Source organism: Ascaphus truei, unplaced genomic scaffold (assembly GCF_040206685.1).
Source record: "Ascaphus truei isolate aAscTru1 unplaced genomic scaffold, aAscTru1.hap1 HAP1_SCAFFOLD_1749, whole genome shotgun sequence".
Classification (NCBI taxonomy): domain Eukaryota; kingdom Metazoa; phylum Chordata; class Amphibia; order Anura; family Ascaphidae; genus Ascaphus; species Ascaphus truei.
Window position 1 is genome coordinate 16140 of NW_027454645.1, and position 17173 is coordinate 33312.

General features: G+C 53.2%; 1 protein-coding gene across 1 annotated transcript; it reads right to left on the bottom strand.

Annotated features, from left to right (window-relative positions):
* Positions 1-645: 645 nt before the first annotated feature.
* LOC142476826 (serine protease 53-like) lies at positions 646-16075 on the bottom strand. Its single transcript, XM_075581982.1, has 8 exons — positions 15945-16075; positions 13645-13907; positions 12504-12664; positions 8048-8294; positions 7235-7397; positions 4596-4864; positions 3802-3947; positions 646-3083 (listed from the first exon to the last, which is right to left on the bottom strand). Exons 1-8 carry the CDS (start codon positions 15947-15949, stop codon positions 2337-2339), a joined length of 2001 nt encoding a protein of 666 aa, XP_075438097.1. The 5' UTR covers positions 15950-16075; the 3' UTR covers positions 646-2336.
* Positions 16076-17173: the final 1098 nt, after the last annotated feature.

Sequence of the window (17173 nt, forward strand, 5' to 3'; positions counted from 1 at the left end):
TGTGTGTGCAGGGTGCGCTGGGATTAGTACAGGATGCTGTGTGTGTAGGGATCGCTGGGATTAGTACAGAATGTGTGTGTGTGTAGGGAGCGCTGGGATTAGTACAGGATGCTGTGTGTGTGTGTGTAGGGTGCGCTGGGATTAGTACAGGATCCTGTGTGTGCAGGGTGCGCTGGGATTAGTACAGGATGCTGTGTGTGTAGGGTGCGCTGGGATTAGTACAGGATCCTGTGTGTGCAGGGTGCGCTGGGATTAGTACAGGATGCTGTGTGTGTAGGGAACGCTGGGATTAGTACAGGACGCTGTGTGTGCAGGGTGCGCTGGGATTAGTACAGGATGCTGTGTGTGTAGGGTGCGCTGGGATTAGTACAGGATGCTGTGTGTGCAGGGTGCGCTGGGATTAGTACAGGATGCTGTGTGTGTAGGGATCGCTGGGATTAGTACAGGATGCTGTGTGTAGGGTGCGCTGGGATTAGTACAGGATGCTGTGTGTGTAGGGTGCGCTGGGATTAGTACAGGATGCTGTGTGTGCAGGGTGCGCTGGGATTAGTACAGGTCTTATTACATCTCATTATATGACTCTGCGTGATAATCATTCCATGAAACCTGATTATAATTAAATATAATAACATTTATTAACCAAAGTGTAATTACAAACATCGTAATGAGGAGATCCCATAAAAATCTGTGGGACAAACCCTTCCTTGTAGAGGGGGATCCCATTAAAATCTTTGGGACAAACCCTTCCTTGTAGAGGGGGATCCCATTAAAATCTTTGGGACAAACCCTTCCTTGTAGAGGGGGATCCCATTAAAATCTTTGGGACAAACCCTTCCTTGTAGAGGGGGATCCCATTAAAATCTGTGGGACAAACCCTTCCTTGTAGAGGGGGATCCCATTAAAGTCTGTGGGACAAACCCTTCCTTGTAGAGGGGGATCCCATTAAAGTCTGTGGGACAACCCCTTCCTTGTAGAGGGGGATCCCATTAAAGTCTGTGGGACAAACCCTTCCTTGTAGAGGGGGATCCCATTAAAATCTGTGGGACAAACCCTTCCTTGTAGAGGGGGATCCCATTAAAGTCTGTGGGACAAACCCTTCCTTGTAGAGGGGGATCCCATTAAAGTCTGTGGGACAAACCATGGAATTATTAAACATGGCAGGAACCTCCTGGGTACCGCGCCAGTGAGGGGAGCGGGTTAAGGGGTTAGCCTCAGGGGAAGAGAGAGGGGCGGGGGCCAAAGAGGGCTACAGTCATGTCACAGGCACTTAAGGAGTTGGGTTTGCAAGTAATGTACTTCTTCACAGAAAGGGTAGTGGAGTCATGGAATGGACTCCCAACAGAGGTGGTAGATGGTAATACAGGAAGGGGAATTCAAGCACGCTTGGGATAGACCTACGGCTAAATCCTATATATGAACATCAAGGATCTCATAGGGTCCGAGGTTGTATAGCAGACAGGACAATGGACGGAGGAAATAGGCAAAGTGCCGTCATATTCCGCTTCTAAGACCGTGACGGGGTTACCATGACGTGCTATCGGCCGGACGGGCCCAGCTGGTCCTTCCGGGCGATAGCAGCCGATGGGAACCCCAGCGTGCCTGTGTACTGTCCTCTGTCTCCTCTACCAATGACTCCGGCGTAACAGAACTCAGCAATTCTGGGCTTTGCACACAAAAAGAAACGTTTATTTTGAAGATTAATACTCGCTTACAAAAATACTGCAAAATGGCGGAGACGCCCAGACAGGTCGGGAAGTGGGTCCTTCTATTGGATCTTGGTATCGTGCGGTTAGATCCTGATCCGAGTCTCTCCCGGTCTTTACTTGTCTCTCGGCTGAACCTGCTAAAACGGCTGGATATTTATCCAAACGACCCGGTCAGCCATCTTTAAGCACTGTGTCCTAACATGGTATTTACAGCTTAACTCTTAATACAATATCTCCTTATGAACATAGAAGGAAATCAGGTTTATTCTCAGAAATGATTTTGTCAGATATACCAACAGCTGCCAATTATAACTCAACTGTCACCCGCTGGCTGTTCAGGCAACTTCAGACCATCATATAACCTGCCTGTTCTGGTTGCTTTTTCCACGTAAGAAGATCTTCAGAACTCATTCCAATGTTAAAATAAATTAAACTTATCTCCTTTGCTTTGTAAGACATCCTCAACAATTGCCCTGCAATCAGCCTCCATATGCTCACATGTGAAAGGCACAGACAATGTCTTACAGCGCCTTGTTGATCTAGGAATGAGGTATTACAGTTGTGTCACTATGAAGGTTCCACAGGAGTCGGGTTCCACCAGCTCATCTCTAGCCAATGCCACGTCTGGTCTCACAGGCAGAGCCACAGATATATGGTAGTGAGGAGGCCATGTAAGAGTGAGCTCAGCCCCAGGTGAGCTACCCCCGAAACTGCCACTACGCCTCCAGAAGTGGGCGTCCTTCCCGTTGTGTTGGAGTATTGAGTTGGTGCTATATCTCGGGAGGACTCCGTTGAGTCAACACTATGGGGTGTCTCCGTTGAGTGTCCAGCATTGGTCATCCCCTCTGTGTCGCTGTGCTCTGGATGGGTTCCTTCTGTTGGATAGACATATGGACTCATTCCAGTTGTGTTGGGGTGTTGAGTTGGTGGTATGTCTTGGGAGGACCTGGTTGAGTCATCACTATGAGGTTGGGAGGTTGTTGAGTGTCCAGCATTGCTCATCCCCACTGTGTCGCTGTGCTCTGGGCGGGCTCCTCCTGTTGGGTTGACATACGGACTCATTCCAGTTGTGTTGGGTGCGTATGTGTCCATGGTGTAGACATCCTGAGGTCTTTCAGTTGTGCTGTGCCACGGTGCAAAGGACGTTACTGTGTCACCGTGTTGCACCTCTGGGGCTGTCGTGGTCGTGTTGCTCTCCCACAAACCGAGGTCCTTCTTTGGAACCACTTCACTGATCCAGGACAGCTGAGAGCTCACGGGGGTGTAGTTCCCTGGGCAGACGTGGCCCAGAGAGGTGGGGCTCGAACTGCTGATGCCAAACAGGGCCCAGGGACCTCCAGGGTGGAGCTGGCACACAAGAGGGACCGTCAAGTCCTCCTGAGAAAGGGGAGAGAAGAGGTGAGGATATGGAGGGATTGCGAGGGAAATGAGAGAGAGATGGGAGGGCTGGAGAGAAAGGTTAGGAAAGATCTGCTCTTTCTTTGTCTCTCGGTCTCGTTCCTTTCCCTGACATTGTTCTCTCCTCCTTCTCGAACACCCTCCCCTTTACCTCTCTCACTACCCTGTCCCTCCTCTTCTCTGTCAGTAATTAGAATCAAAGAAGGGGATTCTGTGCTCGCCTCCCTCTATTGCTCACCCTGTCCTCTCTCCCTCTCTTCTCTCCCTCTCTATCACTCACACGCTCCTTCCTCTTTCTCTTCCTCTCTATCCTTCTCTCCCTCATCCTCTTCCTCACTCTCTCTCCCCCATATCCTCTTCTTCTTTCTCCATCCCTCTCTCCCCCCCTCCTTTCTCCCACTACCCCCTCATTCTCTTCCTTGCTCTCTCCAGCTCTCCCCCCTCCTCTCTCGCCCTCCCTCTCCTTCTCTTCCTCCCTCTCTAGCCCCCTCAACCTCTCTCTCCCTCTATCCCCCTGATCACCTCCCTCTCCTCATCCTCCCTTGCTCCCTTTCTCTCTCTCTACTTCTATCACCCTCATCCTCACCCTATCTCCCCCTCATCCTCTCTCTCTCTATCCCCCTTAACGTCTCTCTCCCTCTCTCCTATACCCATCCTCTCCCTCTCTCCCCCTATCTCTCGCTCTGTCAGTACGTACGAGGCAGGTAAACGACCCCTCTCTCTCCACGGCAGCACACAGGGGTGTCCTCTCATTCCGCTGACCGCCACACTCCCCTCTGTCCAGCAGAGACACGGCCAGCTCCCGCAGGGGTTGAGAGGGGGAGACCTCATCTGGGGGAGAAGCTGACACGGAGCTGGGTTACTCTGTGCCGGGCGCCATCTTATCACACGCGAGGACGGTAAACAGTTACATTCCGGCTGCGCCCTAAACATCTTGACGCGGTGTGTTCACACTGGTTATTGTGTTTTTTAAAAGGCAGATTAAAGATCTGATTGTTTAAATACAGAACAGGAAGTCCCCATGTGGGGTTATTGTGATGTCATTTATGGACAGGAAGTTGAAGGTGTGATGTCACAGGAGTTCCAGGTACAAGATACAAAGTCACTAACTGACCCCGCAGCAGAGACACTGGAGACACATCGCTGCTAAAGGAAGGGGCGACTCCATTTTAAAATCCCAGCGAGGAATGACGTCACAGGAGGTGACAGCCGGACGGCAGAGACGCAGGACGCTGAACGTGGAGGGGAACCCGACGCCGGGCGCTCGGGAAGGATTTAGCGGGATTATTTTAGGGATATTTATCCCTTTCCTGTTACGTTAAACCCCCCACAACATTATTACCGGGAACCGCCTGTTTCAGAATTGGGGTGCAGCTGCTTTCCTGCAGAATCAGCCATGCTCAGTACTGATGTGTACTGCAGCATAGCCATTGTCTACAAGTGCCCAAGAGCCTAACCCCCCCCCCCTGCCCAATCTATATAGGGATATACCTGAGGGGTGCAGGTCCCCCCAGCCTGTGACCCTGCACCCGCTTGGTGGGGGGAGGGTATTGGGGGGAGGCAGGCAGATCGGCAGGATATAGTCGCTGAAGGTCACCCCATAATACATCTCCACCAGCGCTAGGTTATTGTCCCCTGATGTCCTCGTGTAGCTTGGGTGAGGCACGACCCTCTTCACCCTGCGGGACACCTGATGGGGGTTATCCCCCTCCTCATGCTGCCGCCCCAGGAGGATGGAGAAATCGTTCATCGACACCACCCTGCAGGAGAAGGAACAGGGTGACAGGTGTCTGTGTCACTGTGTGTCTGTGTCTCTGTGTCACTATCTGTGTCACTGTGTCTCTGTGTCTCTGTGTCTCTGTGTCTCTGTGTCACTGTGTCTCTGTGTCACTGTGTGTCTGTGTCTCTGTGTCACTATCTGTGTCTCTGTGTCACTGTGTCACCCTGTACCGGGAGGGACGGGCTCCACATGCTGTGTCTCTGTGTCACTGTGTCACTGTGTCACTGTGTGTCTGTGTCACTGTGTCACTGTGTCACTGTGTGTCTGTGTCACCCTGTACCGGGAGGGACGGGCTCCACATGCACTGTGTGTCTCCCTCTCTCTCTCTCTCTCTCTCTCTCTCTGTGTCTCTGTGTCTCTATCTGTGTCTCACTGTGTCTGTCTGTGTCACTGTGTCTCTGTGTCTCTGTTTCACTGTGTCTGTCTGTGTCACTGTGTCACTGTGTCACTGTGTCTGTCTGTGTCACTGTGTCACTGTGTCACTCTGTACCGGGAGGGACGGGCTCCACATGCACTGTCTCTGTGTCACTATGTCTCTGTGTCACTCTATACAAGGGAGGACAGACTCCACATGCTGTGTCACTGTGTCACACTGTCTCTGCGTCTCTGCGTCACACTGTCTCTACGTTTCTGCGTCACACTGTCTCTACGTTTCTGCGTCACACTGTCTCTGCGTCTCTACGTCACACTGTCTCTGCGTCTCTACGTCACACTGTCTCTACGTCTCTGCGTCACACTGTCTCTGCGTCACACTGTCTCTACGTCTCTGCGTCACACTGTCTCTGCGTCACACTGTCTCTACGTCTCTGCGTCACACTGTCTCTACGTCTCTGCGTCACACTGTCTCTGCGTCACACTGTCTCTACGTCACACACTGTCTCTGCGTCACACACTGTCTCTGCGTCACACACTGTCTCTGCGTCACACACTGTCTCTGCGTCACACACTGTCTCTGCGTCACACACTGTCTCAGCGTCACACACTGTCTCTGCGTCACACACTGTCTCTGCGTCACACACTGTCTCTGCGTCACACACTGTCTCTGCGTCACACACTGTCTCTGCGTCACACACTGTCTCTCTATCCTCTATAGGACCAGCCCAGTCTGCGTGTCCCTGTGTCCCTCTGTTCTGTCCCGTGTCCCTCTGTTCTGTCCCCGTGGCCCTGTCCCCGTGTCCCTCTGTTCTGTCCCCGTGTCCCTCTGTTCTGCCCCCGTGTCCCTCTGTTCTGTCCCCGTGTCCCTCTGTTCTGTCCCGTGTCCCTCTGTTCTGCCCCCGTGTCCCTCTGTTCTGTCCCCGTGTCCCTCTGTTCTGTCCCCGTGTCCCTCTGTTCTGTCCCCGTGTCCCTCTGTTCTGTCCCCGTGTCCCTCTGTTTTGTCCCCGTGTCCCTCTGTTCTGTCCCCGTGTCCCTCTGTTCTGTCCCCGTGTCCCTCTGTTCTGTCCCCGTGTCCCTCTGTTCTGTCCCCGTGGCCCTGTCCCCGTGTCCCTCTGTTCTGTCCCCGTGTCCCTCTGTTCTGTCCCCGTGTCCCTCTGTTCTGTCCCGTGTCCCTCTGTTCTGTCCCCGTGTCCCTCTGTTCTGTCCCCGTGGCCCTGTCCCCGTGTCCCTCTGTTCTGTCCCGTGTCCCTCTGTTCTGTCCCCGTGGCCCTGTCCCCGTGTCCCTCTGTTCTGTCCCTGTGTCCCTCTGTTCTGTCCCCGTGTCCCTCTGTTCTGTCCCCGTGTCCCTCTGTTCTGTCCCCGTGTCCCTCTGTTCTGTCCCCGTGGCCCTGTCCCCGTGTCCCTCTGTTTTGTCCCCGTGTCCCTCTGTTTTGTCCCCGTGTCCCTCTGTTCTGTCCCCGTGTCCCTCTGTTCTGTCCCCGTGTCCCTCTGTTCTGTCCCCGTGTCCCTCTGTTCTGTCTCCGTGTCCCTCTGTTCTGTCCCCGTGTCCCTCTGTTCTGTCCCCGTGTCCCTCTGTTCTGTCCCCGTGTCCCTCTGTTCTGTCCCCGTGGCCCTGTCCCCGTGTCCCTCTGTTCTGTCCCCGTGTCCCTCTGTTCTGTCCCCGTGTCCCTCTGTTCTGTCTCCGTGTCCCTCTGTTCTGTCCCCGTGTCCCTCTGTTCTGTCCCCGTGTCCCTCTGTTCTGCCCCGTGTCCCTCTGTTCTGTCTCCGTGTCCCTCTGTTCTGTCCCCGTGTCCCTCTGTTCTGTCTCCGTGTCCCTCTGTTCTGTCCCCGTGTCCCTCTGTTCTGTCTCCGTGTCCCTCTGTTCTGTCCCCGTGTCCCTCTGTTCTGTCCCCATGTCCCTCTGTTCTGTCCCCGTGTCCCTCTGTTCTGTCCCCGTGGCCCTGTCCCCGTGGCCCTGTCCCCGTGGCCCTCATACCTGGACACACAGTGAGCTGCAGTAAGGACCCAGGTCTCCGTTATCAGAACCCCGGAGCAGGCGTGGAATCCATACTGCTGCACGCTGACCTGCCACGGCCACGCTCCTGCCACGGCATCTCCGACCAGTGCAGAGCCGGGGGACGTCACAGAGCTGCCACAGCCTGCCACCGACACCAAACATTAACCCCTCACACACTGAAAGGGTTTCAGTTACATGTATGGTATATAAGAGCAGCACACACATATACTGATATATATATATACACACACATATACTGATATATATATATATATACACACACATATATACTGATACATATATATACACACACACACGTGTATAGCGTCTAGGAGAAAGAAGGAAAGGGAGGCAAAAATCTGGTTGTTACAAGCTAAACTAAAAGACCTCTCAGACAAACAAAACAATAATCCAACCATCCTTAAAAAACTAAAGGATGTAAAAATAGAATTGAACTTACTGTTAACCTCCCAGGCTGATATTTCCCTGAATTGGTCAAAGAGGAAGTTATTCCGGCAATTTGATTGGTTCAAGGGCCGTCACGTGACAGCCCTTGAAAAATCTAATTTTGCCGGCTACCAGTTTTCACGATGGCGACGTCACTCCGTCGCTTTGTTGCCGTCGCTCGCACTATAAGCGCACGCGGTGGCAATGCTTTTGTTTTCGGGCAACGTTGGGTCGCTGGCACTATAAGCATGGCCTTATCTGCCACCAGGCTATGTGCATTATGATGTCACAGATGAACTTACGCCCGATAAATACAGACATACAGGACCCCAGAGAAGGACATACCTTTGGGACTGTTATATGAGCACCTCTCGCTGTCCAGCTCAGAGGGGGGGGTCTGTATCTGCAGGTTAAAGGACGCATCCATTGTGACCCTAGATATCCAGTCTTCGTAGGCGTTGAGCTGGGTGTACACCCCGGGGGAAGTGGCGCCCCCCAACACCCTCTCCTTGCATTGCTCCCCGAAACTCCGGACCCCCACCAAGAACCACGTTCCGTTCTCCATACAAACCAGGGGCCCCCCCGAGTCACTCTGTAGAGATCGAGGGAATAGGGTAACGCGGGTTAAGCAGGCAGTTTATTTCCACAGCCAGTTTATTTAACACCCTATCTTCATCACTAAAGGGGGTTCCTACAATGCAATACTCCAATCTCACCACTAGAGGGACCCCATCCCACTTTAATGCTGTGTTTTCACCACTAGGCGAAGACCCTCGCTGTATAATGCCCTCATTTTCACTACTTGAAGGAGCCCAGAACAGTGTAATGCCATATTCTCACCACTAGAGGGAGACTTCCATACTGTAATGCTCTATCCTCACCACTAGATGAGCACAGCACACTGTAATGCTCTATTCTCACCACTAGAGGGAGACTCCCCTACTGTAATGCCCTATCGTCACAACTAGATGGAGCCAGCACACTGTAATGCTGTATTCTCACCACTAGATGGAGCCCATCACACTGTAATGCTCTATCCTCACCACTAGATGGAGCCCAGCACACTGTAATGCCCTATTCTCACCACTAGATGGAGCACAGAACACTGTAATGCTCTATCCTCACCAATAGATGGAGCCCCTCACAATGAAATACTGTAAAACCTGTTTCTCACCACTAGATGGAGCCCAGCACACAGTAATGCTCTATCCTAACCACTAGATGGAGCCAGCACACTGTAATGCTGTATTCTCACCACTAGATGGAGCCCATCACACTGTAATGCTCTATCCTCACCACTAGATGGAGCCCAGCACACTGCAATGCTCTATCTTCACCACTAGATGGAGCCCAGCACACTGTAATGCTCTATCCTCACCACTAGATTGAGCCCATCACACTGTAATGCTCTATCCTAACCACTAGATGGAGCCCAGCACACTGTAATGCTGTATTCTCACCACTAGATGGAGCCCATCACACTGTAATGCTCTATCCTCACCACTAGATGGAGCCCATCACACTGTAATGCTCTATCCTCACCACTAGATGGAGCCCATCACACTGTAATGCTCTATCCTCACCACTAGATGGAGCCCAGCACACTGTAATGCTGTATTCTCACCACTAGATGGAGCCCATCACACTGTAATGCTCTATCCTCACCACTAGATGGAGCCCAGCACACTGTAATGCTGTATTCTCACCACTAGATGGAGCCCAGCACACTGTAATGCTCTATCCTCGCCACTAGATGGAGCCTAGCACACTGTAATGCTCTATCCTCACCACTAGATGGAGCCCATCACACTGTAATGCTCTATCCTCACCCCTAGATGGAGCACAACACACTGTAATACTGTATTCTCACCACTAGATGGAGCCCAACCCACTGTAATGCTCTATCCTCACCACTAGATGGAGCCCAGCACACTGCAATGCTCTATCTTCACCACTAGATGGAGCCCATCACACTGTAATGCTCTATCCTAACCACTAGATGGAGCCCAGCACACTGTAATGCTCTATCCTAACCACTAGATGGAGCCCAGCACACTGTAATGCTGTATTCTCACCACTAGATGGAGCCCAGCACACTGTAATGCTGTATTCTCACCACTAGATGGAGCCCAGCACACTGTAATGCTCTATCCTCGCCACTAGATGGAGCCCAGCACACTGTAATGCTCTATCCTAACCACTAGATGGAGCCCAGCACACTGTAATGCTGTATTCTCAACACTAGATGGAGCCCATCACACTGTAATGCTCTATCCTCACCACTAGATGGAGCCCATCACACTGTAATGCTCTATCCTCACCACTAGATGGAGCCCAGCACACTGTAATGCTGTATTCTCACCACTAGATGGAGCCCATCAAACTGTAATGCTCTATCCTCACCACTAGATGGAGCCCAGCACACTGTAATGCTGTATTCTCACCACTAGATGGAGCCCAGCACACTGTAATGCTCTATCCTCGCCACTAGATGGAGCCCAGCACACTGTAATGCTCTATCCTCACCACTAGATGGAGCCCATCACACTGTAATGCTCTATCCTCACCCCTAGATGGAGCACAACACACTGTAATGCTGTATTCTCACCACTAGATGGAGCCCATCACACTGTAATGCCCTATTCTCACCACTAGATGGAGCACAGAACACTGTAATGCTCTATCCTCACCAATAGATGGAGCCCCTCACAATGAAATACTGTAAAACCTGTTTCTCACCACTAGATTGAGCCCATCACACTGTAATGCTCTATCCTAACCACTAGATGGAGCCAGCACACTGTAATGCTGTATTCTCACCACTAGATGGAGCCCATCACACTGTAATGCTCTATCCTCACCACTAGATGGAGCCCAGCACACTGCAATGCTCTATCTTCACCACTAGATGGAGCCCAGCACACTGTAATGCTCTATCCTCACCACTAGATTGAGCCCATCACACTGTAATGCTCTATCCTAACCACTAGATGGAGCCCAGCACACTGTAATGCTGTATTCTCACCACTAGATGGAGCCCATCACACTGTAATGCTCTATCCTCACCACTAGATGGAGCCCATCACACTGTAATGCTCTATCCTCACCACTAGATGGAGCCCAGCACACTGTAATGCTGTATTCTCACCACTAGATGGAGCCCATCACACTGTAATGCTCTATCCTCACCACTAGATGGAGCCCAGCACACTGTAATGCTGTATTCTCACCACTAGATGGAGCCCAGCACACTGTAATGCTCTATCCTCGCCACTAGATGGAGCCCAGCACACTGTAATGCTCTATCCTCACCACTAGATGGAGCCCATCACACTGTAATGCTCTATCCTCACCCCTAGATGGAGCACAACACACTGTAATGCTGTATTCTCACCACTAGATGGAGCCCATCACACTGTAATGCTCTATCCTCACCACTAGATGGAGCCCAGCACACTGTAATGCTGTATTCTCACCACTAGATGGAGCCCAGCACACTGTAATGCTCTATCCTCAGCACTAGATGGAGCACAACACACTGTGATGCTGTATTCTCACCACTAGATGGAGCCCAGCACACTGTAATGCTCTATCCTCGCCACTAGATGGAGCCCAGCACACTGTAATGCTCTATCCTCACCACTAGATGGAGCCCATCACACTGTAATGCTCTATCCTCAGCACTAGATGGAGCACAACACACTGTAATGCTGTATTCTCACCACTAGATGGAGCCCATCACACTGTAATGCTCTATCCTCACCACTAGATGGAGCCCATCACACTGTAATGCTGTATTCTCACCACTAGATGGAGCCCATCACACTGTAATGCTCTATCCTCACCACTAGATGGAGCCCATCACACTGTAATGCCCTATTCTCACCACTAGATGGAGCACAGAACACTGTAATGCTCTATCCTCACCACTAGATGGAGCCCAGCACACAGTAATGCTCTATCCTCACCACTAGATGGAGCCCAGCACACTGTAATGCTCTATCCTAACCACTAGATGGAGCTCATCACACTGTAATGCTCTATCCTCACCACTAGATGGAGCCCCTCACACTGTAATGCCCTATTCTCACTTCCATTCACTAGAGCAGGGGTGGCCAACTTCAGTCCTCAAGGGCCACCAACGGGTCAGGTTTTCAGGATATCCCTGCTTCAGCAAAGGTGGTGCCGTCATTCTGACTGAGCCATTGATTGAGCTGCCTGTGCTGAAGCAGGGATATCCTGAAAACCTGAGCTGTTGGTGGCCTTTGAGGACTGGAGTTGGTCGCCTCTGTTCTAGAGGGAGCTCATCACACTGTAATTCCACACTCTCACCACTAGATGGAGCCCAGCACACTGTAATGCTCTATTCCCACCACTAGATGGAGCTCCTCACACTGTAATGCCATATTCTCACCACTAGGTGGAGCCCCCTAACTCTGTAATGCCATATTCTCACCACTAAATGGAGCCCCTCATACTGTAATACCTGTTTCTCACCACTAGATGGAGCACCTCATACTGTAATACCTGTTTCTCACCACTGGATGGAGCACCTCCTACTGTAATACCTGTTTCTCACCACTAGATGGAGCACCTCATACTGTAATACCTGTTTCTCACCACTAGATGGAGCCCCTAACACTGTAATGCTCATGACATAATAATGTATTTTTATACCACCAGAGGGGGCTGATCGCACATTGTTACATTATTATCCCCGTGGGGGGGTTGTGCCCTCACATAGCCATGACCCATTCTCCCTAGCAGAGAAAGGCCCCTCACACTGACGCCTCTCACTCACCAGGCACTCGCTCCCCTCCTCCTCCTTGTATGAAGCGCAGACCATGCCCGGCAGGATGGACACACTGTGATTGGCTGAGTTTGGACGGCTGTAGATACAGTTGCACTCATTGGGACCAATCAGCTCCAGCTTCACGCCCCGCGGGGGCCCCACCTTGCCATCTGTCATACAGGAAGAAGGCAGGGTCAAGATGGCACCTATCACCCATGTACCTACCTCCCACCCCCCAACACACAGCGAGGAGTAATACCCTCATATAGGGCTGATACTGAACTTTCTGGAGCAGAAGATCACCAGACCCCAATATAACACTGATACAGCCCTTTATGGCCGAGAAGAAGATGATACCTCTATATAAAGCTGATACAGAGCTGAATGGACCAGTATGACAGTAACACCCCTATATAAGCTACATGTGGATCAGAAGATTGTCAGGCCCCAGGAAAGGCTCATATAAAGTGGTATGGAGCGAAAGATTGTGAGACCCCAATATACAGCACTGAATTGAATAGTGAGACTGTAATACTTCTATATAAGGCTCATACAGAGCTGTATGGACCAGTGAGACTGTGATACCCCAAAGATCCCAAAAGTCTTGTGTCAGAGTTTACCTCTCATTTGACTCTCTGCTACAGAGGGCCCCCCTGTCTTACTAAAGAGATTCCCACGCAAACAGGGTGACATTCAGGGAGCATTAGGGTAATTAGTTAATTATAGCAGCACCAAAACAGGTGTTTCCACAGGCGGAGAGGAACTGGGTGACCCAATTTCCGGGCTCTCTGAATCCTTAATGGTGGCCTGACTCACTCAGCGGTGAAAGTCGGGAGCACGACCAGCAAAGAGATATAACCTCGGGGGAAGCGGAGCATCAAATATCAACGGGGTCCCCCAAATAACAACTAATAGTCATCTGATATAAGGAAAAGCGAGACGTTATTAATACCCACACACTGAAACAAAATAATGGGGGGTAACGAGGTTATATCTCTTTGCTGGTCGTGCTCAGGACTTTCACCGCTGAGTGAGTCAGGCCACCATTAAGGATTCAGAGAGCCTGGAAATTGGGTCACCCAGTTCCTCTCCGCCTGTGGAGGAGGGAACCCCTCTCTTGGTGCTGCCCTAAGCCCCTGGTTGCACTCACTGGGGTGGGGTCTGTCCCAGCCTGTGTGCCAGCAGGTGGAGCCGAAGAGCAAGCGGTGGGAGGTCCGGGGAAGGCAGGCCGGCTGGGTGTATGGTCCTAGAGTGATGGGGCTGGTGAGCTGCAAGAGGGCGGCGTCCTTCCCCTCCTCCTGGGAGATGTAGGCCCCGTGCAGACTAATCCTTTGCACGGGAAACTCCCGCATTGCCGGGCTCCCAGGGGCCACCACCACGGACCAATCAAAAGGGGAGTCTGAGGAGAGGGTGCTGGGAGAGAGAGGGGGGAATCATAAACCTCACAGACAGAGAATCCCAAACCCAACTGATAGAAGCACCCAACCCCTCTCCCCCCGTCTCCCTCCCTCCCCGTCTCTCTCTCCCCACCTGTCTCTCTCTCCCCACCTGTCTCTCTCTCCCCACCTGTCTCTCTCTCCCCCTCCCTGTCTCTCTCTCCCCCGTCTCTCTCTCCCCCCGTCTCCCTCCCTCCCCCCTCTCTCCCCCCCCTGTCTCTCTCTCCCCCCCTGTCTCTCTCTCCCTCCCTGTCTCTCTCTCCCTCCCTGTCTCTCTCTCTGTCTGTCTCTCTCCCCCTCCCTGTCTCTCTCTCCCCCCGTCTCTCTCTCCCTCTCTGTCTCTCTCTCCCTCCCTGTCTCTCTCTCCCTCCCCGTCTCTCTCTCTCCCTCCCCGTCTCTCTCTCCCTCCCTGTCTCTCTCTCCCTCCCCATCTCTCTCTCCCTCCCTGTCTCTCTCCCTCCCTATCTCTCTCTCTCCCTCCCCGTCTCTCTCTCCCTCCCCGTCTCTCTCTCCCTCCCCGTCTCTCTCTCCCTCCCCGTCTCTCTCTCCCTCCCCGTCTCTCTCTCCCTGTCTCTCCCTCCCTCCCTGACTCTCTCTCCCTCCCTCCCTGTCTCTCTTTCTCCCTCCCTGTCTCTCTCTCTCCCTCCCAGTCTCTCTCTCTCCCTCCCTGTCTCTCTCTCCCTCCCTGTCTCTCTCCCTCCCTGTCTCTCTCCCTCCCTGTCTCTCTCCCTCCCTGTCTCTCTCCCTCCCTGTCTCTCTCTCTCCCTCCCTGTCTCTCCCTCCGTCTCTCTCTCCCTCCCCGTCTCTCTCTCCCTGTCTCTCCCTCCCTCTCTCCCTCCCTGTCTCTCCCTCCCTGTCTCTCCCTCCCTGTCTCTTCCTCCCTGCCTCTCCCTCCCTCCCTGTCTCTCTCTCCCTCCCTGACTCTCACACACTCTCTCCCTCTCTCCCTGTCTCTCTCTCCCTCCCTGTCTCTCTCTCCCTGTCTCTCCCTCCCTCCCCCTCTCTCCCTCCCTGTCTCTCCCTCCCCCTCTCTCCCTCCCTGTCTCTCCCTCCCTCCCTCTCTCCCTCCCTGCCTCTCACACACTCTCTCCCTCCCTGTCTCTCTCTCCCTCCCTGTCTCTCTCACACTCTCCCTCCCTGTCTCTCCCTCCCTCCCTCTCCCTCCCTCCCTCCCTGTCTCTCTCACACTCTCCCTCCCTGTCACTCCCTCCCTGACTCTCCCTCCCTGCCTCTCACATACTCTGTCTCTCTCTCCCTCCCTCTCTCTCTCCTCTCACACACTCTCCATCCCTCCCTTCTCTCTCACACACACACACTCTCCTCCTCTCTCTCTCTCCTCTCTCTCACACACACACACACACACACACACACACACACACACACACACACACACACACTCTCCTCCTCTCCCTCTCTTCTCTCTCACACGCACACACTCACCCCCTCTCTCCCCCCCCTCTTCTCTCTCACACACACACTCGCTCCTTCTCTCCCCCTCTCTCTTCTCTCTCTCACACACACGCTCTCCTCCTCTTCTCTCACACACACTCTCTCCTTCTCTCCCCCCTCTCGTCTCTCTCTCTCACACACACACACACACACACACACACTCTCCTCCTCTCTCCCTCCCTTCTCTCTCACACACACTCTCTCCTCCTCTCTCCCTCTCTCCTCTCTCTCTCTCACACACACACACACACACTCTCCTCCTCTCCCTCTCTTCTCTCTCACACGCACACACTCACCCCCTCTCTCCCCCCCCCCCTCTTCTCTCTCACACACACACTCTCTCCTTCTCTCCCCCCTCTCTTCTCTCTCTCACACACACGCTCCCTCTCTTCTCTCACACACACTCTCCTTCTCTCTGTCCCTCTCACACACTCTCTCACACCCCCACACACTCCCCCTCTTCTCTCTCACACACACACACTCTCTCCTCCTCTCTCTCTTTCTCCCCCCCCTCCCTCTGCTCTCCCCCCCCTCTTGCTCAGCACTCAGTGTTGGGTTATCTCACCCCATGAAGCAGTGTGCTGCCGTTATCGCCCAGCTCGCAGAGATCAGTGCCCCTCCGCACACCCTGCGCCCGTCTTTCCTCAGGTCTACTTGCCACGGCCATGCCCCTGGACTGCTAGGACCAGCATCCCGTACCTCTGGGACTCCGCACCCTGCGGGAGGAACCAATCAGTGCATCGTAGGGTAAACCGGCGGTCTGTGTCCGGTTCTAGAGGTGCCATGGTCTGTGTCCGGTTCTAGAGGTGCCATGGTCTGTGTCCGGTTCTAGAGGTGCCATGGTCTGTGTCCGGTTCTAGAGGTGCCATGGTCTGTGTCTAGCCCTAGAGGTGCCATGGTCTGTGTCTAGCCCTAGAGGTGCCATGGTCTGTGTCTAGCCCTAGAGGTGCCATGGTCTGTGTCTAGCCCTAGAGGTGCCATGGTCTGTGTCTAGCCCTAGAGGTGCCATGGTCTGTGTCTAGCCCTAGAGGTGCCATGGTCTGTGTCTAGCCCTAGAGGTGCCATGGTCTGTGTCTAGCCCTAGAGGTGCCTGGGACTGTGTCCATCCTAGAGGCGCTGTGGTTAGTTTGCAGACTAAGATGTGTGTCCATCCTAGAGGGGCTGTGTTTGGTGTCTAGTCATAGAGGTGCCATGCTTAGTGAGTAGAGGTGCCATGCTTAGTGAGTAGAGGTGCCATGCTTAGTGAGTAGAGGTGCTAGAGTCTGAGTCCATCCTAGAGGGGCTGTGTTTGGTGTCCAGTCCTAGAGGTTACCTGGGTTCTTGGTGCTGAGGAGGTCACTGCAGTTGTTGGTGTCCACATCATCGGTGACCGTAATGTTCTGCGGGCTGAAGGCAGCGCCGGAGCCGGCCCAGTTCTGGATCCAGTCCCGGTACGAGGACACGGCCGTGACGACAGTGGGACTGTCACGTAGGTGACATCCTTGGGAGAAGCTGATGATACCGGCGAGAAACCAGACCCCATCCTCATTACAGACCACTGGACCCCCGGAGTCACCCTGAGGGGTACGGAGAGAGGGAGGGAGGCGGAGGGAGAGGCGGGAAGAGAGAGAGAGAGACAGGGGGCAAGAGGAAGGGAGAGAAAGAGACGGAAAGAGGAGGGAGGGAGAGAGAAAGGGGGAGAGAGGGAGAGAAAGGGGAAGAGAGGGAGAGAAAGGAAGGGAGAGACAGTGAGGGAGAGGGGGAAAAGAGATAGAGGGAGACAAAAGAATGGAGAGAAAGAGATGGAGGGGAGAG

Coding starts and splice junctions, on each gene's coding strand:
- LOC142476826 (XM_075581982.1), bottom strand. Junction 4,865..7,234: donor GCAGCTCACTGTGTGTCCAG/GTATGAGGGCCA, acceptor CTTCTCCTGCAG/GGTGGTGTCGATGAACGATT. Junction 3,948..4,595: donor GGGGGACCTGCACCCCTCAG/GTATATCCCTAT, acceptor GCTCCGTGTCAG/CTTCTCCCCCAGATGAGGTC.